This window comes from Papilio machaon, chromosome 14 (genome assembly GCF_912999745.1).
Source record: "Papilio machaon chromosome 14, ilPapMach1.1, whole genome shotgun sequence".
Lineage (NCBI taxonomy): Eukaryota > Metazoa > Arthropoda > Insecta > Lepidoptera > Papilionidae > Papilio > Papilio machaon.
Genome location: NC_059999.1, coordinates 7,014,898 through 7,039,539, shown reverse-complemented (window position 1 = coordinate 7,039,539; position 24,642 = coordinate 7,014,898). Strand labels below are relative to the sequence as shown.

At 32.2% G+C, this 24,642-nt stretch overlaps 1 protein-coding gene across 1 annotated transcript in view; it reads left to right on the top strand.

The window, feature by feature from the left end:
* Positions 1-19,026, top strand: part of LOC106708411 (connectin) — a 33,687-nt gene extending 14,661 nt beyond the window's left edge. Inside the window, exons 2-3 of the mRNA XM_014499910.2 lie at positions 15,456-16,517; positions 18,420-19,026. Coding sequence (XP_014355396.2) covers positions 15,467-16,517; positions 18,420-18,931 — 1,563 coding nt within the window. The 5' untranslated portion in view covers positions 15,456-15,466 and the 3' untranslated portion in view covers positions 18,932-19,026. The remainder of the gene's footprint in view (positions 1-15,455; positions 16,518-18,419) is intronic.
* Positions 19,027-24,642: the final 5,616 nt, after the last annotated feature.

Genomic DNA, 24,642 nt, shown 5'->3' with positions numbered 1-24,642 from the left:
TCATACGAAAGAAAGACGACAATAAATAAAGCGCATAATCGTTGAGGTGCGGCGGTGGCTCAGGGGTTAAGCACTTGACTGTAATCTGCAGGTTCTGTGTCTGTGTTCGAACCCGCCATGTACCAATGTATTTTTCGATTTACATATGTACATATATCCGACGGTCTTACGGGCAGTGATGCAACCTGCACATATCTGCGAAGAAATTCAAACATATGCGTGAAGTCAACCAACAATGGGCCAGCGTAGTTGACTATGGCCTAGTCACCCCTAACTTAGGGTAGACTTAAAGACCCTCATTGGGTACGTTTAGTGAGCTCAGGATGATAATTTATGTGAAAATTTATAAAAAAAATATTAAGGCTGCGAGTATTTGTTCTTTCATTAAATTCCGAAACATCTCAAATGTCGACTCCTCGTTCCTTAATTTTTTTTGCTTACATAAAACCGGTTAATGTTCCATTTACTGGTTTTATTAATTAAATTTAATCTCGTATAACCTGTTTCCTAGTCTATATCAGATTACTTCTGATTCGATAGCATCGATTAGCTGTTCCATTAAACAGTAGGAGGTGCAGTGAAATGGTTCATTCCGTATGATTACATTCCGCGTAATTTCTGTCCGGTTCAAGTTCAAAATCGAGATACTAATGTAAAATAATAAACCATTATTTAAATATTTTTTAGATGCAAATCTCAAGTGTCTTGATTGTTCTAATTGTAAAAGTAGTTGAACGAGAGATATAAATATTTAAAAAAAAATAGGTCTAAAAACTTGCTATTAAAAAGCTTGATTAACTGTTGGTTTCCAAGACCAAAATCTATGTATGAAACTTATCTTCACACCTGTGATTATGTTTGACAAAACAATATAACATTATATTTTAAACCGAGATTTTGGTATAAAAAACCTACGGTTAAAAACACATTGGTTAATTTTTTTAAATATTGTTCTCTGTCTTTTTACCACAGATATTAAACCTGCTACGTATTTTAAAATGTGTTACGGAAATTATATTTATCTAACAATGTACGAAACTCGAATAAAATTTCCCCATCCACTTTCAGAGCCTAAACAAATGTCACGCCACGATTACAAGTAAATATCTTTGGCAAGGCAAATGTCGTTTCCTGCCAAAATTGACACTTTATTTCCTTAACATGTTTTTTTTTTTTTATTAAGGAAAAATGACAAGCTTTTTTCAATAAAGAAAAAATAATACAATAAACAAAATTATACAATAAGAGCAACATGTAACAATAGTATCTATAAAAAATGTTTTTTACATTTCATGTTTCGAATATTTGTTTCTAATAAACATAACTAAAAGGGAATATTTTATAGCGTACATAATCGACAAAAGACACGAGCAAACATAAAATTGAACATTAGAGGAAGTAACGCGTTAAAATATTGTTTACTTTTTTACTGTTGTCACTAAGTTTTGGCAGAAGCTTTCTTTTCTAAAGCCAAATCTTTCACGAGACATATTTTATTGCCTGTTTTATTGAACTCTATTTTTTAATGTTTACAAAATAGCAACTCAAAACAACGTTTAAAATTTTGTAACTATGTTATGGCGATATAGTATAGTCAAAATTAAAAAAAAAATAATCGCTAGTAAACTAACTTTAAGCTGTAATAAGACAATTTACAATAAATTTTAGATGTAAAAATTATACTCAGTCCTGATAATCATGTCTAAATTATCTGTGTTCCGTATATACTGCCTTAGTGGTCTTGTAACGACTGTAATAAAAGAGTAAAACGTCAAAGCTCTTGACTTGGTTTATTTCGAAATATGGGTGTTGTTTGTATATTGATATGAAGAACTCAATTTACGTAGAACTTCCGGGAAGAAATACGTCCGTCCGTATGTACATATACGCTTTGTATTACGTGTAAACTAAACCGGAGACCCAATTACGACTAACAAGGTATTCCATCATAACTCTAGCTGAAAGCAAATCTGCATCTTAATTCTTTACTTAGAAATGACGTTAGTTCCTATTCATACATATAATTCTGAATACGAAATTGTGGTCTTATATAACATAATTTTCCTTACTATGAATTCCATAAGGTTTGTTTATTTCTAAACGATCGAACTACAAGACACTTTTATTAATATTGTTACAATTTGTTCGTAAGTTTACTTTAAAAAAGTCACTTGTTTCAAATACCTTCATTAAAAAGATTACATAACTTTAAATTCAAATAACTCACTCCGTTCTTTTATATTCCAAACATATACAAAAGTATTGTAAAGTTATTTGGAAATAAAATCGCCCACATAAAAAGAGTAACAATTGACTACTTTAGTATTTTTTTACGTAAAGTATGAACTAATTTTGATCAAAGCCGTTGAAATAACAAAGATTTTGGACATCATCCAAAAATTAGTCAACCGCCAATTTGTCATTCTACAAAAGCACTTATCGCAAACGCTAAGCATTTTACGAAAGTTGTAATTTATAGAAACCGCTTCTTTTAATCTGTTAAAAAGAACATAAGTTGTCTTTTGTAATGAAATATCGAATTTTTAAAACGAAACTGCAATTTATGGAAAACGTTTTCGTTCTCGCTGCAAACGTTTTAATCTTCTTCGACAGGAGATTATTTTTGTGGAGAAATACCTTTTTAAAAATAAACAGTAGGATGTTATTCACATTGCCCTATATTCCGGTTTGATTTTGGCTACATTATGTCTGGCTAAAGTCTAAATAGATGGTGCTTACGTGTCCCAAGACACTAAGGGAGTCCCTTTTGTGTGAATTAAGTATAGGATACATACACTAAGGGCGTGTTTAAGTATCTACTTAAACAGTTATTACCGACAATGAATGCTGTTGTAAAACAAACATTATTTATAATCTTAATTTGAATATATGGAAAATATCATGATTTCCTATTAAAACACTTTTGTATCTAGACCAAAAACCAAGAACTATAATGTCAGAAATATTATAAAAAAAAAATACAATTTAGCGTCGAACCTTCATCCTTTAAATACCGCAACAATTAGCTGACTTAGTATGGAGGACATTTTATTAAAGTCCGCATGCGCTGTTCAAACTTTTTAAATGAATTATCTACATGCAAATTTTTACCTCTCAGAGAAGTTTGTTAAAATTTTATATATTTTTTTAGTATTACTGATATTATAAATGCGAAAGTTTAGATGGATGAATGTATGGATGTTTAACGTAACATATCTTCAGAACGGCTCAACGGATTTCGCTGAAATTTGGCATAGATGTGCATAAACACATAGTCTACGTTAATTAAGTTTTTTTCAATTTGCGTGGACGGAGTCGCAGGCGACAGTTAGTGTTATATAACTATGAATTAAATCTTATTTTGAGCAACCCTTATGACTCATTGATCAACATCGATTGAGTCAAAGTCAACCTGAGGTCAAATGGAAAAATATATAAGTATAATTTCATGAAAACATTTCCCACCTGAATTGGTTCCAGTAAATATTTTGCATGGCTGCTATAATTTTAACTTATATCTAAGCAAAATTTACTTTAATAAGTCTATAAAACTACTAGTTAAGCGTTTCATATACATCTAGGGTTATAAAGCGTAACAAGATCAGAATGAAACTATTTCCTCACCGCGTTACTTAATGCCGGTCGTAAAGTCAGATGATAACTCCCAGGGTGGCGCTTCGTGTTCCATTTAAAAAGAAATACAAGACGTCGCTCCTTTTGTATTACTGAAGAATCGTGACAATTTTGCGACTCTTGTTTTGCGTTTGCCGCAATGCAATGTCGCATTTCAATGGTTAAACTCTGTCTGTTGAAAATGTTTAGAATTGTAATTGGGTTTTAATCTCTACTGGTTAAAAATACCTATGTGAAAGATACGTACAACATATGTTTCAATGCTAAAGTTTAGCGGTCTACTTAAATTTCCCCCCTAATAAGTTAATATTAGATAATGCGTTAACACTAATAATAATTGGCCACGTTAATGGAGGTCCGTGATCTCTACCTACCCCTCTAGGTTACAGGCGTGAGTTGTATGTGTGTGTATTTTAACACTTTAATTTTGTCCTAAGATTACAGGAGAACTATCTGTATTACGGGTAATGTTTTCCTATTGGACCGATTGAGTCCATAGAATCCAAAAATATCTAAAATGTTTAAAATTCCTTCCTGAGTAGACCATAAATGATATGAAATGCACAGTTTTATATAAAATGCACACAATACAGTACACACCAACAAAATTTTCTATCCCGGTGGCCGTAACTCAAACAAAATTATAGTATCTCACTAGCGCTCTACTCTCGTTGGTAAAAAAGTATCACAAGATCATTGTCGTACTGTAGCCTTATTGTCATGTTTTCTATTATACGACACTTTCTATGAGTACATATGTATGTTTTACATATTTTCTATTAGAACCGCGAAAACAGCGCCTCTCTCCCAGTTCAGATATTCATGACGACGAGTCAGAGACGACACTTACGTTCAAAAACGCAATTAATAAAATGAAAAATCATGAATTTGCCGAGTTTTTCTATATTTAACTTTTAGTGTAACTAAAATTACTGAAGTGTTCTTCTCAAATTTATTTATTTTTCGTGAAAAAAGTATTTATTTGGTGTTAGAAATAACATTAAAACTTTTTGTTATTATTTTGTGCAATACTTAGTTAAGATATTAAGATGATTAAAATTACTAAAATTGTTTTATTTTCTATGAAAAATATCTATACAAAAAAAAACACAATTTCAAGATCACAAACGTTATTCTCCTTATAAATAATAACATTTATTTAGCAACACAATACTATCTAAGAACCGTATAAAAACAAATCCTAAATATAAATCTATTCCGGGTCCATATATGAAAAGCGTTCACGTTTAAGTAGAAATTCCTGTCCCTACAATACAAAACACATCGGATTTCTGATTGAATTTCCGTTCCAAATGATTTACTCGGCATAAATAAGGGATTCAACGTCCGAATGCGGACATTGCAAGTTTCTTTCATCTCAGCTGTGACGAATGGTTATATGAATTTTGTTTGTCCGCATTTTCCCCTTTGTCCCTTTTCAAGTGCTTTAAAACAGGTATAACAAAATGGCTCCTACGTAAACTATCCTATGTTTGAAACGCAAATTTTGCAAGACAAAACTATAAAAATAAATACAATTAATCACGACACATTTAACCAGAACATGCAGCAGGCAACCAAAATATACAGTTCTTATTTCGAACGTTACTTTCGAATTAACACAGAAATTAGTATTTGTCAAGTTAATTAAAAAAGACATAAAAGAGGGGGTAATCTTGAGGTCCTTTAAGAATAACTAAAATACCATTTTCTTAAAGATCAACAGAGCATCTCTAGTGCGTCTGTCCATGGGCGTCGTTGATCACTTCGGGGATCCTGCAGCTCGTTTGCCCCCCTCACTATAAAAAAAAATGGGAAATTGTGGCTTACGATAGTCTACGTAGGAGCCATCGAAATGTTAATGAGATTTGTTTCTAACTTGTGTGTAAGTGGATCACGTTTTGATCGTTTGAACTTTGTAAGCTTATGGTTGTCGGTTTAATTTAATAAGGTGTACGGTCATGGGTTAATTTGTATAATTTAAAATGTTCCTCTTGCTCAAAACATTAAAGTTATGCAAATATTTATCACTAGGAAACGGCTGGGTTATATGTGAAGAAAAGGTTTGGGAAGGGAGTGAGTTCAGATGTGACGGCAGATATGCAGATGTACGCATGTAGAAGTAGTATATATTGTGCCGACCTTCCTTCGGGAAGAGTCAAAATCTTACTAATATTATAATTGCGAATGTTTAGATGAATGGATGGATGTTTCTTTGAAGGTATCTCCAAAACGGCTCAACGGATCTTGATGAAATTTGGCACAGATGTAGAACATAGTCTGGAAGAACACATAGGCTAATTATTACATTATCACTACGTTACAGTCATGAAATAATTAAATTTCACTTGATAAAGCCCTATTTAATTTTCGATTCTACCAAAGGCTAATCGTATTTGCACGCTGTAATTAATAGATAACCACAGCGTGACGTTAATTAAACAACCAATGAGTAAAGAGTTCTGCGGGGAATTGCGTAATTAGTGCATTGTGATATGAGGTAGTTTAATGTGAACTTAACAGTGAATTTTTACCGCCCAAACAAAATCAAAAAAACGAATCGCCACATCGCTCATAATCTTTGACAAAACAAAGAACAAAATGTTTTTTGTGCAAATATGCTATTCCCAATTTGAATGTCACTAATCGACAGTTTAACTATTGTCAAAGATAATGTTCCGCAAATCTCCACGAGGAAGTAGTGACGTCATATTGCTGTCCCCTATCTGAAGACTTCAAAGTTTTATGATACTATTCATTTTATTTCACATAGTATATAGCAACAAGCTTTAACTTAGAATTATCTACATCTTGCATTGTGAGCAAGTGGTACTATTTTAATTATAAAACGTAGTGCTTTTGTTCGTTTAAAACTAGTACTCCAGGAAGTTGTTGACTGTCCTGTTGTACATGTATCTGTCTCACTCTCTCCTGTTGACTGTAGTAAAATTATAGAGTACATTTTTAACTCGTGTACTTTACACCCGCATTACGTTGTATTAATTAATCCGTTACATGAGAACGGTCGTCCGCTGTCGCAGTTCATTAACACTGTTATAAAAACGTGTAATTAACATAGCATGTATTTTATCGTTGGCATATCATAAACAAGACAGCTTAAGAAGCTTTATTTGCTTTTACACGTTTGACATCAATGATAGCTCTTTATAGACAACATGATTTAGTATTTAAAAACAAAAATATAACTGACTGACTGATATCTCACTAGTCAATATTGGTTCAGTCGTCTAAGCTTAGATCGTCATTAATAACTTATGTACTAACCCACCCTAAATGGGTGGATAAGTTAGGAAGGGGTTAGAGATTAGACGAAGGAAGTGTAGCATAGGACGGGGAAAAATTCTCTTCCTGTGCGTCCCCTTCTCCGCAGATGAAAGGTAGGCAACGCACCTGCAATTGCGGATATCTATGAGCAGCGATCGCTTCGCTATTTCGGCGAATTCAGGTGGCCGTTTGCTCGTTTGCCACCTTTTTAATATAAAAAAAATAACACTTATTACCCTCCAATTAGTGCAGATGTTTATTGACGCAGACTGATAAAAATTAAGGGCGATACATTGGCTGTACAATTATTAACAATTTTAATGCTTTTGATCTATACAATTATATATTTTTCCATGTTGTACTCTGATTTCCTCACATGCTACGTAAGTCCGCATTTCACCAGAGTCTAATTAAGTTTGAAATGTGACAAGGGTTGAGCCTCGCACGCTACATGCGGTACTTAATAAAGAATCTCTCACTACGACGCCGGATTTTAGACTTCAAACATTGTAGTGAATATTGTAGTACGGTTTATTATTACTAAATAAAACATAGTTTAATTTTTATATATTATAAGGCGTTAAACGAGCAAGCGGCAACCTGAAGTCGTCAAAATAGACACTGACCATAGACACCCGCAATTGCAGATACGTTGTCTACCTTTAATAAATTCAGGATGGGACGCACAGAAATAGGATATTTTCTTAACTATGCGTTCCCTCCTCTGCCAAATCCACTTCCCCTTCCCATCACATTAGGTCTCCGGCATGCACATTAATCAGACGAGACGCGGAATTGCTTCCACTTCACGCCTGACTTCAGTGTGGTCGTGGTACTGTACCCGTCCCATTCGTGCACCCAACAAATATTGTTGTTACGGGATCTACCACTGTTAAAAATATTTTTTAGACTATTAAAAAAATAGAAAGGCCAATGAAAATTCTGATATAAAATGGAAATCTAGAAATATAAAATGAAATGTATGACAATATGTTATGAGTATATCGCAGGACAACACATATTTTTTCTAGTTAGCCCCTACTAAAGTTTCTCGAATCTAACTAGATTTAGAACGAACTTTAGTTTGCGCGCGCATTCGGAAGCTCTGCACACGGAGGATTACTAAAAGAAATAAATCAGATTCGTTTCGTTAGTTGCTTCTCACGTCTGCTACGGAATAGACGTGTTAATAAATAAGAAAAGTTTATCGTTGAAATGTTAACATTGTTTTGTTTTTAATACAAGTGATAATAAAATGTGGTTTTGTATGGAATTTATTTGTGGTTGTAGGATGTTATTAACACTGAAAATAAGTAAGTATTTATTTAATAATTTGTTTGTAAAAATTATTATTCAAAGATTACTGTAACAATTTATCACACTAAGATTGATCATAAAGTATATTTAAGAAATGTTTTTGTATTTTCATTTTATGTAATTAGAATATTGCGTGCCCACGAAATTAATTAGTATTTTTTTTTCTTATAATGTTACCGTACGACTTTATTACGTTGCTAAATAAATATTAAATGTTTTTATTGATTAATTATTCAGAAATAATACTATTATAATCTTACTAATATTATAAATGCGAATGTTTGGATGGATGGATGGATGTTTGTTTGTATGTATCTTCAGAACGTCTTAACGGATCTTGATGAAATTTGGCATAGAGGTAGATCATAGTCTGGAAGAACACAGAGGCTACTTATTATGTTTTTTTAAACTCCCCGTGGACGGAGTCGCGAGCGACAGCTAGTGATAATATAAAGATACAATGAAATAAGAAAATGCAGTGACCAGAATTAAGTTCCCTTCAGTGTTACCAATTACATTAGCTTGTATAAAAATACTTTTTTATTTTCGCAACAACACTTTCTGGAATTAGGGTCGGGTTCGTGCCTATAACATCATTACTTGTCAATTTTAGGACTAAATAAATTTGACGAAATACGAGTCGTGGTTGTAATATATTGGTTTACGGATTAAAATCTACGTACGAAGTGAAATATATTCAAATAGTACGTTTTGTTGTGATGAATAATATTGCCTGATAGGAGGCAAATTTACAAACACTGACTTTCATTTATACAGGTTGAATTGCTTATTAGTGTAAAATAAAAATTTCATTGATTCTGCATTGTTTTTTTTATTTTCCAATTAAAATGAAAGTCGAACGATAGAGTATTAAAAACCATACATGAATTTAAAATAATACTGAGTGAGGTTTTGTTACACTACAATTTATTTTTTACTCCGCACCCGCTATTCAATTAAGTGTTCTTTGTGTAAATTAGGTAAGCCTAAACTGAACATTGAAATTTTATATGAAACATAAAATTATATGAATACTATAAAATTTTGGATTTTGATTATTTTCTTTCGCAAGGAAAACATTGTGATGCAACCTGTAGATTTCTGCGAAGAAATTCAAAGATATGTGTGAAGTCAACCAAATCCAGCGTGGTTGACTATGGTCTCGTCACCTAAAATATAGATAAGCTTATATAGCTCCTCGTTAGGGACATGATAACGACGATGAAATGAAATAAAGGAAAATGTGATGTAATTTAACATTAGCTTACTGTATATTTCGACTCTTGAAGCACTTGTTTAAAATTATATGGTGAACTCTCACCTTCTCTGAAAAAAACAAAGTCGACACTATGTGAGAATAAAACTGTCATGACAAACTGTAGAATTATCGTGGTTTACGCAAGTTAAATATCAGGGCCAAGTTAAATATAAAAAATGGACACAGTGTTTCGATTATATTCTAACTTGACAAATAAAAACGTACTTATAACGGAAGCAGGTTTGTTGATATACATTTAAGTGTAAAACATACTCTTTTACAATCACGTTGACATCCATAACATCAATCACCGGCAGTCAAAGGGTTAACACACGTCCTAACTATACTTATTGAAGTATAACAGTTAATTTAAGATTTCTTCGTAAGCAGTATGAACTTTCAAGCCATGACATGATCATTCGTTAAGTATATGTTCTGATAATTAATGACCCTAGTTATTAAAAAATCCAAGATCATATCACAGATTATGTATGAAACTTTCTATGGAATACACCTTTAATATGGATTCCAAGTTATTTTAGAGCTTGAATCTAAGTTATGTTCCTAAGTTACTTGGTACTAGCTAAGCATGCTTGGCGCCCAGCCACCTTATAAGCTACTATAAGGTATCTTTCCACCAGCTAGATTAGAAACTGTTTTGCAAAGTATATCTTTTAGAAATAACTACATATTTTTCTCTAAAGTACTAAATTATTTTTACATTATGAATTAATCTTAATTCAGATGAAGACAAAATATCTGCGTTAGTTATTTCTATCAGTAAATTATAAGCAAGATGTTTGTATGTAACGAGTAAACTCACAAACTACGGAACTTATTTCAAAAATTCTTTCTTCATTATAAAGCTACATTATCCATAATTGACATAGACTACATTTTATATTAAGTTGTGTAAAATTTAAAAAGTGCCCACCCATGCAAAGCCACGGCAGGTCGGTAGTGTATTTACAATTTTTTTTTCTTTATTGATTACAAATATTGAATTAAAGCCTAAATAGTAGTATAAACTTTGATCTTACTATAGTGCAACACAATATGTAAATAACAGCTGTATCAACACGTTTGAAAATCCCTTTGAAGGGTACATATTGCCGCGGCTCGAACTGCGCGCGTAATTCAATGTATTTAATGACAGCGTCGAAAAGCGGGATATAATCCAAATGAGTACAGAATAATTAATTATACATCAATCAATTCTATAAAAGCGGAACTTTTTTTTAATTTATAATTAACTATACTCTTTAGAATTTCCAATATGATGTGATTTTGAAATTCTTTTGAAATAATCAGTAGAAAAATATATTAAAGAGTGTAAAGTTTATTAAAAACATATATCATCAGCTCACTATACATCCGAAGGGCTCGGAACCTACCCTAAGTTAGGGGTGACTAGGCCATAGTAAACAACGCTGGCCCAGTGGGGGTTGGTTGACTTCACACATAACTTTGAATTTCTTCGCAGATATGCGCAGGTTACATCACGATACTTTTAGAACATCGGATAACTGTACATATGTAAATCGAAAAACATTGGTATACGGATTCGTACCATGGACCTGCAGATTGCAAATTAAGTGCTTAACCCCTGAGCCACCGACTCTCCCATCAATGAAAAACAATGTTCCAATGGGAAACATGGATGTTAATTACCATATTATTCATAAGAGAATTAAGCTCTTACAAAGACTTTTTTAGAAGTTATAAGTTTCTTATACAAGAAAATATTAGATTCACCAAAAGTCCTAAAACTATAGGAAACGCGTTAGATTTATTTTTAAATATCTCTAGAGAATTTCCGTTGCTTTCATGCTTTCTATTTATACATAACAGGAAATAAAAGATATTTTATAGATTTACTTCACCTTTTTTCAAATGGATTCAAAACACATTTGATTAAAAAAAGGGATGAAAATTCCATGTTACACTCTTGTAGATATATCGTAAAATATTTTTTTTTATTTTATTACATATAATGTATATGTATACAATAGGGTGTTTCAATAATAAGACTTTTTTTTTTTAATGGTGTCGAAAAGTTGAAAGTACACATAAAAACAAAAATTTTAGCGCCTAGTAAAGCCCTTAATATTAATATTAAGGTTTGCCTCTATTCATTCGTAATTTTTCTATTTAAATAACACGGGAAAACCTTTTTTTTATTTTAAAATTTTAATTACTTTGGATTGGCTTGTTTGCGCTACATCTCAAAGCAAGGGTCTATAGGAAATTTCACGCTCTACAAAAAACGTCTGATGGTCAAAGTTCCTCAGATCAACCGTTTCAAAGATATCTGCGATCAAAAATAACACTAATCAAAAATTTCAAATATTTTCCAATAAAACTGCAAAAAAATATCATACCCTATATTTATCTTATTTTTTTCTGTAAAATCACTTGAATTTTGTTTGCTTGAGACGGTTAATTTTTTTTTTTGCTTATTTACTCAATACGTAACTCACAAAAAGCACAAATACATATAAATATAAAGGTTAAAAATATCAAATAAATGATTTTTGGGTTTATTTTATGACAAATTTATTTAATTTTCCACCGAATACTAATAAATTTTATTGAACAATCAATTTTTTATAACAAAAAACAATATTCAACAACAAGTAATAAAATTTATATCTAATATATTTACGCAAATTAAATTAATAATATAACGGATTTAAAAACAATCAGTATCAATGAAGAAAGACAATGACGAGAAGATATAATAAAGCGTTAAAAGCAGAGCAACAAAGTGAAGTTGGTACCGAACGGCCAGTCTTACCAACACAGAGCTTATTAGCTACACTACTCAGATCAAACGATTATACTACTTTTGTCGACAGAGCTAAATAAAGCTCTGTCGAATTTTTTGAATGGAAAAATTGATCAAATTTTATAGTTGATTCAATTGATTTAAAATATTTACATAAATTTTTTATTATTTTGAATAAAATGCAATGATGAGTGCTTGGTTAGTTAATGTAATGAGGAACTTTACATTTTCTTCTTACAAAAATTTATGACACATAAAATAAATTTGCTATAAAATAAACCCAAAAATAATTTATTTGATATTTTTAACCTTTATATTTATGTATTTGTGCTTTTTGTGAGTTACGTATTGAGTAAATGAGCAAAAAAAAAAATTACCATCTCAGGCAAACAAAATTCAAGTGATTTTACAGAAAAAAATAAGATAAATATAGGGTATGATATTTTTTTTGCAGTTTTAATGGAAAATATTTGAAATTTTTGATTAGTGTTATTTTTGATCGCAGATATCTTTGAAACAGTTGATCTGAGGAACTTTGACCATCAGACGTTTTTTGTAGAGCGTGAAATTTCCTATAGACCCTTGCTTTGAGATGTAGCGCAAACAAGCCAATCCAAAGTAATTAAAATTTAAAAAAAAAAAAAAGTTTTCCCGTGTTATTTAAATAGAAAAATTACGAATGAATAGAGGCAAACCTTAATATTAATATTAAGGGCTCTACTAGGAGCTAAAATTTTTGTTTTTATGTGTACTTTCAACTTTTCGACACCATTAAAAAAAAAAAAAGTTTTTTTATTGAAACACCCTAATATACAACCATTTTAATATCAAAATATTCGTGGAATGTTTGCTAACATTTGCTGCCTTGTTTCTAAAATTCAAATTAACTGAGTGCATATTTCATAATGGCGCTCTAGTCCGAACTCTTTTTGCATAATGCCTTCCAGCACCTGTTCTTAGTATTGTTGTATTCGTGTTAATTCCATTCAGAGGTGTTATTCTTTTGTTTTATAAGAGTGACTTACTTCCACAGTCAGAGTATTTTACTACGCAAGTCCAAGAATATACAAGAAAAACTTTTGAAGTAATTATTAGATTCCACAATAAAATAACGGCATGACATGACAACTAACTATGGCATACAATATACCAACGTCATGATAGTGTGATATTAATCGAAAAATTACTGAGAAAAAATTAAATAGTGCGTTTTTAATAGTAATTCTCAAACTAATGAGGTTTAGACACAGAACAGTTAGTTACATCAAGGTAAGGCACACTTTAACTGTCCTAAGAGAGATTTGCAAAAATGTTGTAAGGCTTAAACATTTTGATACGCGTAACGATCTCTTGGTTGAAAAATTATAGGTAAAAGCAAAATTATAAGTGAGTAAGTTATTAATTTTTAGCACAATCTATGAATTGATGATGACAGCAATGATGTTAATGAACGATGTAGTAGATCTTAAGTCTCTTTGTGTTGTAACCCAGTTTACAACTTTGTAATTCAAATTCCACGAGCGCATTATGCCATAAAGTCTCGCATTACGGAGCCATTGTGAACTCAGTTTTAAGTAATTCAAAGTGATGCAAATTTTTAGTTCACAGCTTTGTTCTACGCTTTTAGGATACGGTTATTATATTATACAAAAGAGGATTAGGATAAAGTCATCTTATTGATCTTTAACAATGGTAGACGCAAGAAACAACTACATATGTTGCACGAATTGGTCGGCTCGCCCGGTGCAATACCACGATCACACAAAAGACAGACGTGAAATAGAAGCAATTCCACATTTCGACTGATGAGTGTGTTGCCGGAGGCCTAATTTTAGTCCTCTTTTCCTTCCCAACCTATTCTTATAACTAAAGGATGTAGAAGGAATGGTGATTTGACGGAGAAGGTGGTGCATAGGAAGAGGAAATATTATCTTTATGTACTTCCCCTCCTCCGTCGATAAACGGTTGGAAACGCTCTCTATCTTTCTTTTATTCCTTTTTTATTTTTCATATCATACAATAATCCAGCTTGGAAATAATTTTATTATGAAGTCTAACACGAATTTAACAATATAATGTAAATTTAAGCCCTTTGTGTTATCGTTGCTCTGTTTAATATTCACTTGAACAAAACAATCGGTTCAGCGATGATATCCGAACCGCATTTAATTTATTTACGCCACGCCTGAATAGAGGTTTACATCCCAACAAAACACAATGAACCGCACTGCGGAATTTTATAACAAATATAAATTTATTTTTAAAATAAAAATTAATCTACTATTTTTTTTAACATAAAATGTCAAGTAAAATCTTTTAAGTCAATTTTCTTATAAGAAAAGCTCGTCTCAGCTATGTTAACTCAGATAAATTATGTCAACTTTTTACTATATTCGCAAACTTAATGAATATCTAATTGACATATGACGTACTTTTTATGAGAAGAATTAAAAAAGTGCAAACATAAAATAATATGTTAAAGATATTAATACAAACACAATTAATACAAAATATATTTGTATTTATGAACTACTTTATTTTAAAATTCTGTACTATTTTTAAAGCCTTAAAATAGATTTAGGTGCTAATATTGAGGACGGAAAGCCGATGTACTGATTACTAGCAGGTCACTGGTTTTTACATAACGTTAAACTTTGTTGCTTTACTGGCTTCGTAGTTTCAAATTTGGAGGTGCTCGGTTTGAGCCACCTGAAACTGTTAACGCCATCTGTTGTCGGATATATTCAATATACATATTTAACTGTGTGGAATGTTCAATATCTCTTGAACATAATTACTGACGATGACAGAATTATGGAATCTCGTTTATTATTTACCGCTATTTCATTAGACATATACTAATATTAAAAAGATTTGATTGTTTGTTTGCATTGTATAGGCTCCGAAATTACTGAACCGATTTGATTTTTTTTTACTGGAATGTATCTGGGTGCTATAGGTTTTTTAATTCCGCGCGTGCGAAGTTGCGGGCAGCTGCTAGTTGTAACTGAAGACTTAGGATTTGGTTCACGAAGACTTTAGAAATGCAATACGTTTTTAAATATCAAATTGATAAAATATCTTTCCATTCTTAATACAAAATTCATTGTAAAAAGTACACTTTGTATCTTTGAAAGAAACTACGAAAGTTTAATATGTTTTTCTTTGTTACAGATTAAATCAAAATGAAGAGACGAGTCGCGGGCGTAATGTACATCTTGATAACGATTGCGCTGGTTAACGAGATGTCCACAGTGCACGCCAGAGACAACAATAAACGACGGACAAAAGATAAAACTGGGGGCTTTCAAAAGAATATTTGCGACATCACCGATCGTGACTCTAAAGTCCATTGCTATTGTGAAAACGCGAGAGAACCAAGGAACGCATCAAAAGCGGAATGCTGGGTATTCAACGGTGGGATATCGCCCGACGATTACATCTGGCAGAGCTTCGCCTCGCAGCCCACTTTGCAAACTTTATCGTTCAACGTTCGCGTCGACGGCGCGCTAGGTTACGTGCCTACAAAGGCACTCCAATACTTACAAAGGCTGCGAACTATTAACATTAAATATGGAAACATTGTTGACGTCACAACTTTTGCTTTTGCAAATTTAACCAACCTAAAGGAGGTGACTCTTTCCCAGAATCAGATTGAAACATTACAACAGTACGCCTTCGCGCACCTGCCTAATATAACCATGATAAACCTAGAAGAGAATATGATAGTTGAAATTGGTAGGGATGCATTTTTCGATCTCCCGAAATTGCAAAAGTTGGTGTTAACAAAAAACAATATATCCCATATTAAAGATGGTGCTTTTCAGCATACGTTCAATTTGCTAGAATTAGATTTGAACAGAAACAATATACAAAATTTGAATAGACATACATTTGATGGATTAGCAAATCTTCGAAGGTTGGATCTTCGACGAAACCATATATTTAATTTGACAGAGTTCACGTTCGCTGAGTTGTGGAACTTGCAAGAGCTTCTCCTGGGAAAGAATGACTTGAAGTATATATCGGAGAGAGCTTTCGATGGCTTGTCTCAACTTAGAAAGTTATCCCTTGACGATAATAAGCTCGCGGCGCTGCCTTCCGGTTTATTCGAGGGCGTGCGAGGCCTCAGTTCACTTGATTTACGCTCCAACGAACTACACGCCCTAACTTTCGACAACATCAAGCCCATATTAGACAACTTGAAGCCACAAAACAGCAATTTGCTCGTTGAAGGTGAATATTTAATACCTATCCGTAGTGTATGATGAACTTGAGACACAATTTGAATGTTTTATTAATGTCAGCACAACGAGTTAGGTGGTACACTTACTAGTTTGTGTATTACTCCTAAGGGTGTATTGAAGCTCGATTGATAACAACTTTTGTCCAACTAAATAGCGGCTTGTTTTTTTTAATGAAAGATATTTTTTTTCCACAGTCGTAGAATTCTTCCAGTGGCTATTTTCCAACATAACAAAAGAAAAATTACCTATAGGTATATTAAGTTTTTCTTTTTGTTTGTAAAGTTATTGTAATTGTTCTTTTATATTTACAATTAGATCTTATTTATTAAAAATATTACAGTATAATTTTTAATGGAACAATTCTTTGAATACTTATTAATTCCGTGAAAGTATAGTGCTACAAACGTTCGTGTGAATTTTTAATTTTAATGTTGTTCGCTGAAGCGAATATTTTAAAACTTAAATGAGAAGCGTAAAAAGCTTCTTGTATATGTAAATTTTATAACAGACGTTGTTTTTATTTAGTTCGGTTACTGAATTTAACAAGGAATGTTATAGTTATACAATGTTTTAGATTTTGTGATATTAATTTTGATATTTGATTTTTTAATCAAATTAAAATAGTGAACCTTATTATTTAATACTCATAAAAATATCAGAAATAATTTCCACAAACTCATAACAGAATTAAATCCAATGCGCAAACAATTAAATTATCAGTTACCGAAGAGAACATAGCCGTTTTTCATTATTATAATGATATATTGACCGAATGTCGGATCAGGTTTCAAATAACTTTCGTAAAATAAAATGTTAAAAGACCAAGAGTTCGTATTGTTCTCACATGAGAAACGTGGATTACTTGTATTTGTAACAGTATTCGTTTGTAACGACCTAAACTTGTCTTTCTCAGTAGACATATGTTGCTGAGGTCTACTTTCCTGTGTCCTTAACCTTAACAAAACTTATTTCTTAATATAAGGTTGGTTAGAGAACATAAGTAATTTAATGAGAAGTAAAGAAAATAGAGGAAAGTTTATAGAGTATTGCAACGAAGTAGGAAATAAATTAATAGAAAGAAATAAAACAAAATAGGAATGCTGTCGGCCTTAAAAAGAAATAAAATTAAGCTAGTTGTTAAAATTATTGCACTGTGATATTTTATTTTACATTTTAACATACAGACATAAGTTACAGCATTATCAAGTAAATTTTAAATTATATGTTAGGAAATTTAAGAAAATTTTAAACTGTAAATAGAAAGCAAATTCGTTTATTTTATTTTATATATAGCATTAAGTTTTTAAATTAGTACTAAGAATGCATGTTATAGATATAAGCAACTAGTGTAAAAAGTTTAATGATTATAATAAAAAGAACCATAAAAGTCTCTGGCTTAAAACACGCCAGGGGGAGAAGGAGAGGGCGGCATAGCGCCGCCCATAAAAAAAAAAAAATATATAAGGTTGGTCGGCTCGACCGGTGAAATACCACGACGACACAGAAGACACGAGTAAAGTGGAAGATATTCCGCGTTTCGTCTGATGAGTGTGCTTTCCGGGGGCCCAGTTTTAGTCCCCTTTCTCTACCCACCCTTTTTCCTATAAGGGTAGGATGGGAAGGGGAGGTGGATTTGGCAGAGGACCGGACGTTTGGTAAGGGGAAATGTTTTGGACTAAAGGTAGACAACACATCTGCAAAAAATCTATGGGCAAGCGTCACTTCGCTATTTTCGCATATTCAAGTGGCCGTTGTTCGTCCGCCATCTTTTACTATAAAAAATGTTGTGTACCCTTTTTTTCTTTAAAGGAAACATACAGCAAAATATTGTATGTTGAAATTTTAAATATCTTTTATTTTTCGTTTAAAATGTATTGCATTCCATTCACAGAAAACAACTTCGTTTGCGACTGCCGACTGAAATGGATGCATTCACTGCGAAACGATACAAAAAGCCAGAGCACTAAAGATTCACTCGAGAGCGTCACTTGCAAAAACGATCCGCCCATCGTTAGTTCCGCTTACAACAAAATGTCTGCCGCCGACACCAATTTGGATTTCAACAAAGAAATACTACATGCTGGTATAACTATCGAAACTATTGATAAAAATAATATAACAGACAAAAAGACGACCGCTGAAGATCTATCGAAGGACCATATGAATGATATTCTAGCACCTTCTAAGAAAGGTGTTAAAAGAACAGTATTGAAGATTCCACCCGAGGCATTACCGTGTCCAGTAGAAGTTCGAACGACAACTGAAATAATCCCATACATGATAGACCCAATTATACCAATCCAAAATGAAATGAAAACTTTTCGATTCCACGATATGAATAGTGGCAGTAGACTGTCTGTTTCCATTGTATGGAGTATGTGTTTTGTTTTTTTATTTACATAGAATTTAAGTCAATTTAAATGTGGGAGATTCAGACTTTATCTTATTCAGGTGAAGTAGTATGTGACAATCGCCTTCATTTCGTCATCGTCAATTATGTCAAAATTAGCATGAGATTTTTGGTGTACTATACGAGCGATAGGGGAGCTTCACAAATTTTAATACAAATTTTGTCGATGACGATACGATGGCTATTGTCGTAAGTATTCATGCTAGGCCCACTGATGGTGTATAGCACTGAATAGTTGAATATTTTTAAAATTGTTAATTATTACATTTATTTATTATGTTCAACGTATTTATTTTATCGATATTAAATTAATTTATATTTATTTGGTACGAGTGAATTGTTCAGTATTTCATAAACATATGTGTAATATTGTAAAAAATACTAGTTTTAATATTAACGTAAGTTGCTCTGTTATAGATTATAAAATAGAAATAGTCAATATATTTATTTTATCATTGTCGTTGTCGATGTTGTTTTAAATATGTATGAAATATATAAAAGCACTTCATAGTTAATATTATGCAAACGGTAATTTTATTACACTTTAAATTATTAATTAAATTAAATATAGATACAGACATTTATGCCCTAACCTGAATATATATAATTTGACTGAATCATATAGTTAACATATAAGTATAGATTCCAACTACACGAAACACTTTTACAAAAACATACTAATAACCATCTTACTAATTACCATCTCTTTTATTTCCTTTGAAAAAATTGTGACATCAATATATACAGGATGTTTAAGTAATGGAAATTCAGGGTCAATCGATTCAAAGACTGTATAGATCAGTGTTTCCCAAGGTGGGGCGTATGCCGCCCCACCTGGGGGACATTTGGATTTAAAGGGGGGCAATTCGGAGATTTAAAAACTTAAGGCTACATACTTACAATGATAGCCAGTGCTAAAAAGTACGTAAAAACGTATTAGAGACAAAAATCCGTTGCATTTAAACTATTTATGTGTTTTCGTGTTTAAACATTTTCTATAAAATTGATCTAGTCAGCCAAAAGTAGTATTTAATTATTTCTCTAACATTGTAAATTTAGGCTTCGAGAGAAATTTATTTCTAAACAAAATTTATAAGCAGGCAATAATCATGTTCATCCTGAAAAATGGGACATGGATCCAAAAAGGTTGGGAAACACTGGTATAGATATATTGTTGTCTCGGATTTTTCAAAGAGAATGTAAGGGATGGCAGTATATCGAAAGGTCAGTATATTAAATCGATGATTTCGGCTTTTTTGTATTAAAAGATACCTTTTAGTTCAGTTAACAACATGCACTAAACAAATTACACATTTACAGGTGTAAATGTTATTTTTCTGCTGAAGTAAAAAACCCTATGCGGCCTTTTTTCCTACATGGTTTAAATTTTGAGAACCTCTCCTGTAAAGTTGTCAATTTGCATATTGACCCTTATTCGTAGCCATCGAATTAGTACAACTATAACTACATGCAAAATTCATAGTTTTATTAAATTAGGATGTTATGTTAATTTCAATATATCTCGTATAAAATATGATAAATAAAATTGTTATCACTGATAACGACCCGATGCAAAGAAAAAATGTAAGTCTAAACTTTAAATAAAATACAGTCGAACCTGGATGAATGATAAACCTATAAAAGCAAGATTCATTGTTCGATACCGGACGAGGTTTAGGCTAAGCGCCATCTGCGCCCGGCCAACTCAAGCCCGGTGAAACTGTAAATGCCTCCTCAAGGCAAACAGTGACTACACAGTCACAAAAAAAAAAGAAAATATCGGTACCGATGGATGACCGTTATAAGCAAGTTAAAGAAAAACCTCTTTAACCGAGAAAAAATATCGTGGTCTCTTAGACTCCCACTTATCCAGGATCGAACGTATTATATTTTATGAGTTTTTATACCAGAAAAATGTTAAATGGTTATAGCAAGTTTTTTTTCTTTACCTCCTTTTTAAACACTGTTTTATTACGCGTCAATTGTTTTGTTTATTTCAATTAATGTACTATTATTAACTAGAAATAAGGTATGAGCATGATAATTAACAACAAATAAAATAATAACCAAAAATATAATTAGGATTTAATGTGAAAATACTAAATCATTGTTATTTGCGTAAGTATTATGAATTAATTAATTTGTAAATTAAATAATTTGATTCCATTTAAATGGAAACAAAATAAGGGTTACTATATCAACCCTTATTTTGTTTTTCTACCTATATGTACATTCCAATTTTTTATTTAAGCTTTATACTAGTTTTTAATAAAGTAATTTTTAATAATTAAACATTGAAAAATTCTATAACTAATAAACAAAGGACAAGTGCCCATACCTTATAATGGTCCATCTTTACTTCATATGTTCAAAAAAATTTAATGTTAAACACTGTATAAAGTATTTTGTCGAGGCAATTTTGTATGAAATATAAGTAACATAATTTTCACTTATTGTTGTTTTATTTATTAACTAGCTGTCGCCCACGACTCCGTCCGCACGGTATTAAGAAAAAACTTAATTAGTAGTCTATGTGTTCTTCCAAACTATATTCTACATCTGCGCCAAATTTCATCGAGATCCATGCAGCCGTTCAGGATATATCTTCTAACAAACATCCATCCATCTAAACATTCGTAATTGTAATATTAGTAAGATAGACTCTGCAAAATAAAAAAATATACTATTATGAAAAGTCGAAGTGTCAATAAATGTCAATGATTAAGTAACCTATCTATTTGACATGGTACTTTGTGATCATTCAACCATTCCTTTTCCCCAGTAAAGTGAATGACTCAACTGAAGTTTAGTGAACCATGACCGACATTTTTGTACGATACGATACGTGATAAAGGAAAAAAGCTTACCACGTTATGTGACCAAAGAATATCAAAATAATAGAGTTGTACATATGCGTTACTAACCTCAAGTAGGATCGTCAGAAGTGATGGAACACATGTATTTGGTACCACTCTCATCATTTTTAATCTCTTTATCTCACTGTGTTTTCACCAATCTGCAGTGTGCCAGCGTGGTTGACTATATCCTGGTCACCTCTGACTTAAGGTAGGCTCCGAGAACCTTAATACTGAAGTATATTGTGCTGATGAGGAGGGAGCGTTACTTCCAATTGCAATGCTTAAATGTAAATCCCGACACAAGTTTAACTTTATTCAAGTTAAAATTGAACCAATAAATAGTTTTCATTTGAAAAAAAATTACAAAATTAAGTACACAGAAGCTTCATTTAAAATTATATTGTATAAAACGATTTATAAATGAAGTAAATATTTCGTTTAGTAAATATAAAATTAATAAACATTCTTCAACATCGATATTGTTTTTCAATATTACTACGCTTGCTCTATTAATTCGTAAACAAACAGCTTAACAACTTTTATCAGAAGCAATATCAACCTATTAGTATTACTAGTTTAAAATTAATTTAGTTTGTGGAACACGACAGCACATTTAAATTATAATTAGGTAACACTTTAATAAAATTATTAAATCAATATAAACATCATTAACTATTATTTTTAATCACTAAGATTTTAAAGGGTGTTTCATTTTTAACACAGAACAAAAAATGCATAGATTATATTAATTTAGAGTAACCAATTTGATAGCCTAGTTCAAATCCTCCTTTGAAAAATTTTGCCTTCACCAGAATACCGTGATTGACCAGAAGAAGAGACATTTACCAGACTGCAATTAATGTCCAGAGAAAGTGACACGAAAACAAACGAACATCGTAAAGTAGAAATAAAATACAACACAAGGGAGAAGAATCCCAGAATGTAGCATTGCAAGGTTTAACTTAATTCAGTCTCATAGAACTCCATCAGACTTAGTCCGTATTATGCAGCTTAGCAAACATCATGGTCGTGAGCTTGCAGTGGTTGACTCGTACTTCAGAAGTTTGTAACTGCGGACAAGTGCTGTGTTGCCAACTGTCAAGCAGCTGCGCTAATACCGCAAGATTTGCATTATAAGTCTAAATAGTACTGAGTTGTTGATATTTATTGCACGTAATTATTTGCTTTATTGCTATGTATTATATCAAAATAAAAAGATTTAATGATACGATTTGATAAGAACCTGCAATTTTGTGTAGGCACGTAAATGTACAATACATTTTTTTATTTCATAAGGTAGCAAACGAGCAAATGAATTTACTTCATCCGTACCTATTAGAAAAAGCTGCAGTCGTAACTAAAATCGAGTGACATAGGGACGTGAGTTTCTAAGAATTTTCCTAATCCTCCCCAATGGAACGCCCTAAATAAATCTATGAGTTGGACTTAATGAGATTTATAGAGCAGGGGACTAGAATTAACATACTGACAACGCCACTTAATCTTCAAAGGATGAATACGTTTCAAATTGATGCGTTTGAGTAGAAGTGATGGGATTTATCCGTTATAAATTAGGCCTAATAAACGAGTGCGTTACAGGATTACAAGGTAATTTAATTGTGACGCAGCTGAGACAATAAGCCTCTCGCTCCTTTGCTCTTTCTATACATACAGATATACGAAGTCAATAATTCCTCAGTATTTGTTAGATACAATTTCTGTCACATTGAATATTTAATTAGTTACAAATGCTTATTTATATATTATATTTATCAGTCGTAGATCCCGCAACAACAATTTTTGTTGGGTGCACGAATGGACCGGGCCGACCGGTGCAATACCACGACATCATAGATGACAGGCGTGAATCGGGAGCAATTCCGCGTTTCGTTAGATGAGTGTGGTGCCGGAGGCCTTATTTTAGTCCACGTTCCCTTCCCACCCTTTTCTTATAAGGGAAGGATGGGAAGGGGAAGTGGATTTGAAAAAGGAGAGGACACATAGGAAGAGAGTTTTTCAGTGCGTCCCCTCCTCTGTTGATTAAAGGTAGGTATCTGCAATTACGGATGTCTATGGGCAGCGGTCGCTTCGCTGTTTAGGCGAACTCAGGTGACAGCTTGCTCGTTTGCCACCTTATGATGTAAAAAAATACATATATCCGTATCTAGAAAATATAAAAACAGGTGTCTAAAATCTTGTTTTTTTTGCGATATGATTGACGAATAATATGTGACTGTATAAATTAAAATAAACGATGAATAATATTTTCCTTTCATACAATGGAATGGCTTTCGTATTTTATCGGATAAATCAGATTGTATAGATCAAATCCCTGGTCTTTTTAAATGCTTGTTAACAAATTGCCTATAAGTCACTAACCTTGTTACAGATTATCGATGTTTAACGGTAACATATTACGTTTTTGGCAGAATGGTAGAATTAGCCTTAGACGCTATATACGGTACACTCAGTGTATACAGTGTTTCTGTGTGGACACGAATGTATCTTGATTCTCCCGTACATTTGTAAATAGTACAGACAATGTCTCAATTCTGTCGTAGTCTATTCGTATCTTAAGTATTAGTCATTTTGGTCTATAATTAAAAGCAGTTTCATCAATGTTTTCGTTAAAACTTTAACGCTTAACATCAAATATATGCGCTTAATAAAGTTTATAAACATTTCCGCTTTGAAGCAAACACCCTCTTTGTTTAGAACAGTGATAAACTAAATGGGATCGAATGTCGTAAGTAGGGTCACTGACGTATTGAAATCTAGTCACCCGAACACTCACTAGCCCGAACCTACTTCACTTGTCTCTTCTGCACCACTGACTTCACAAACTT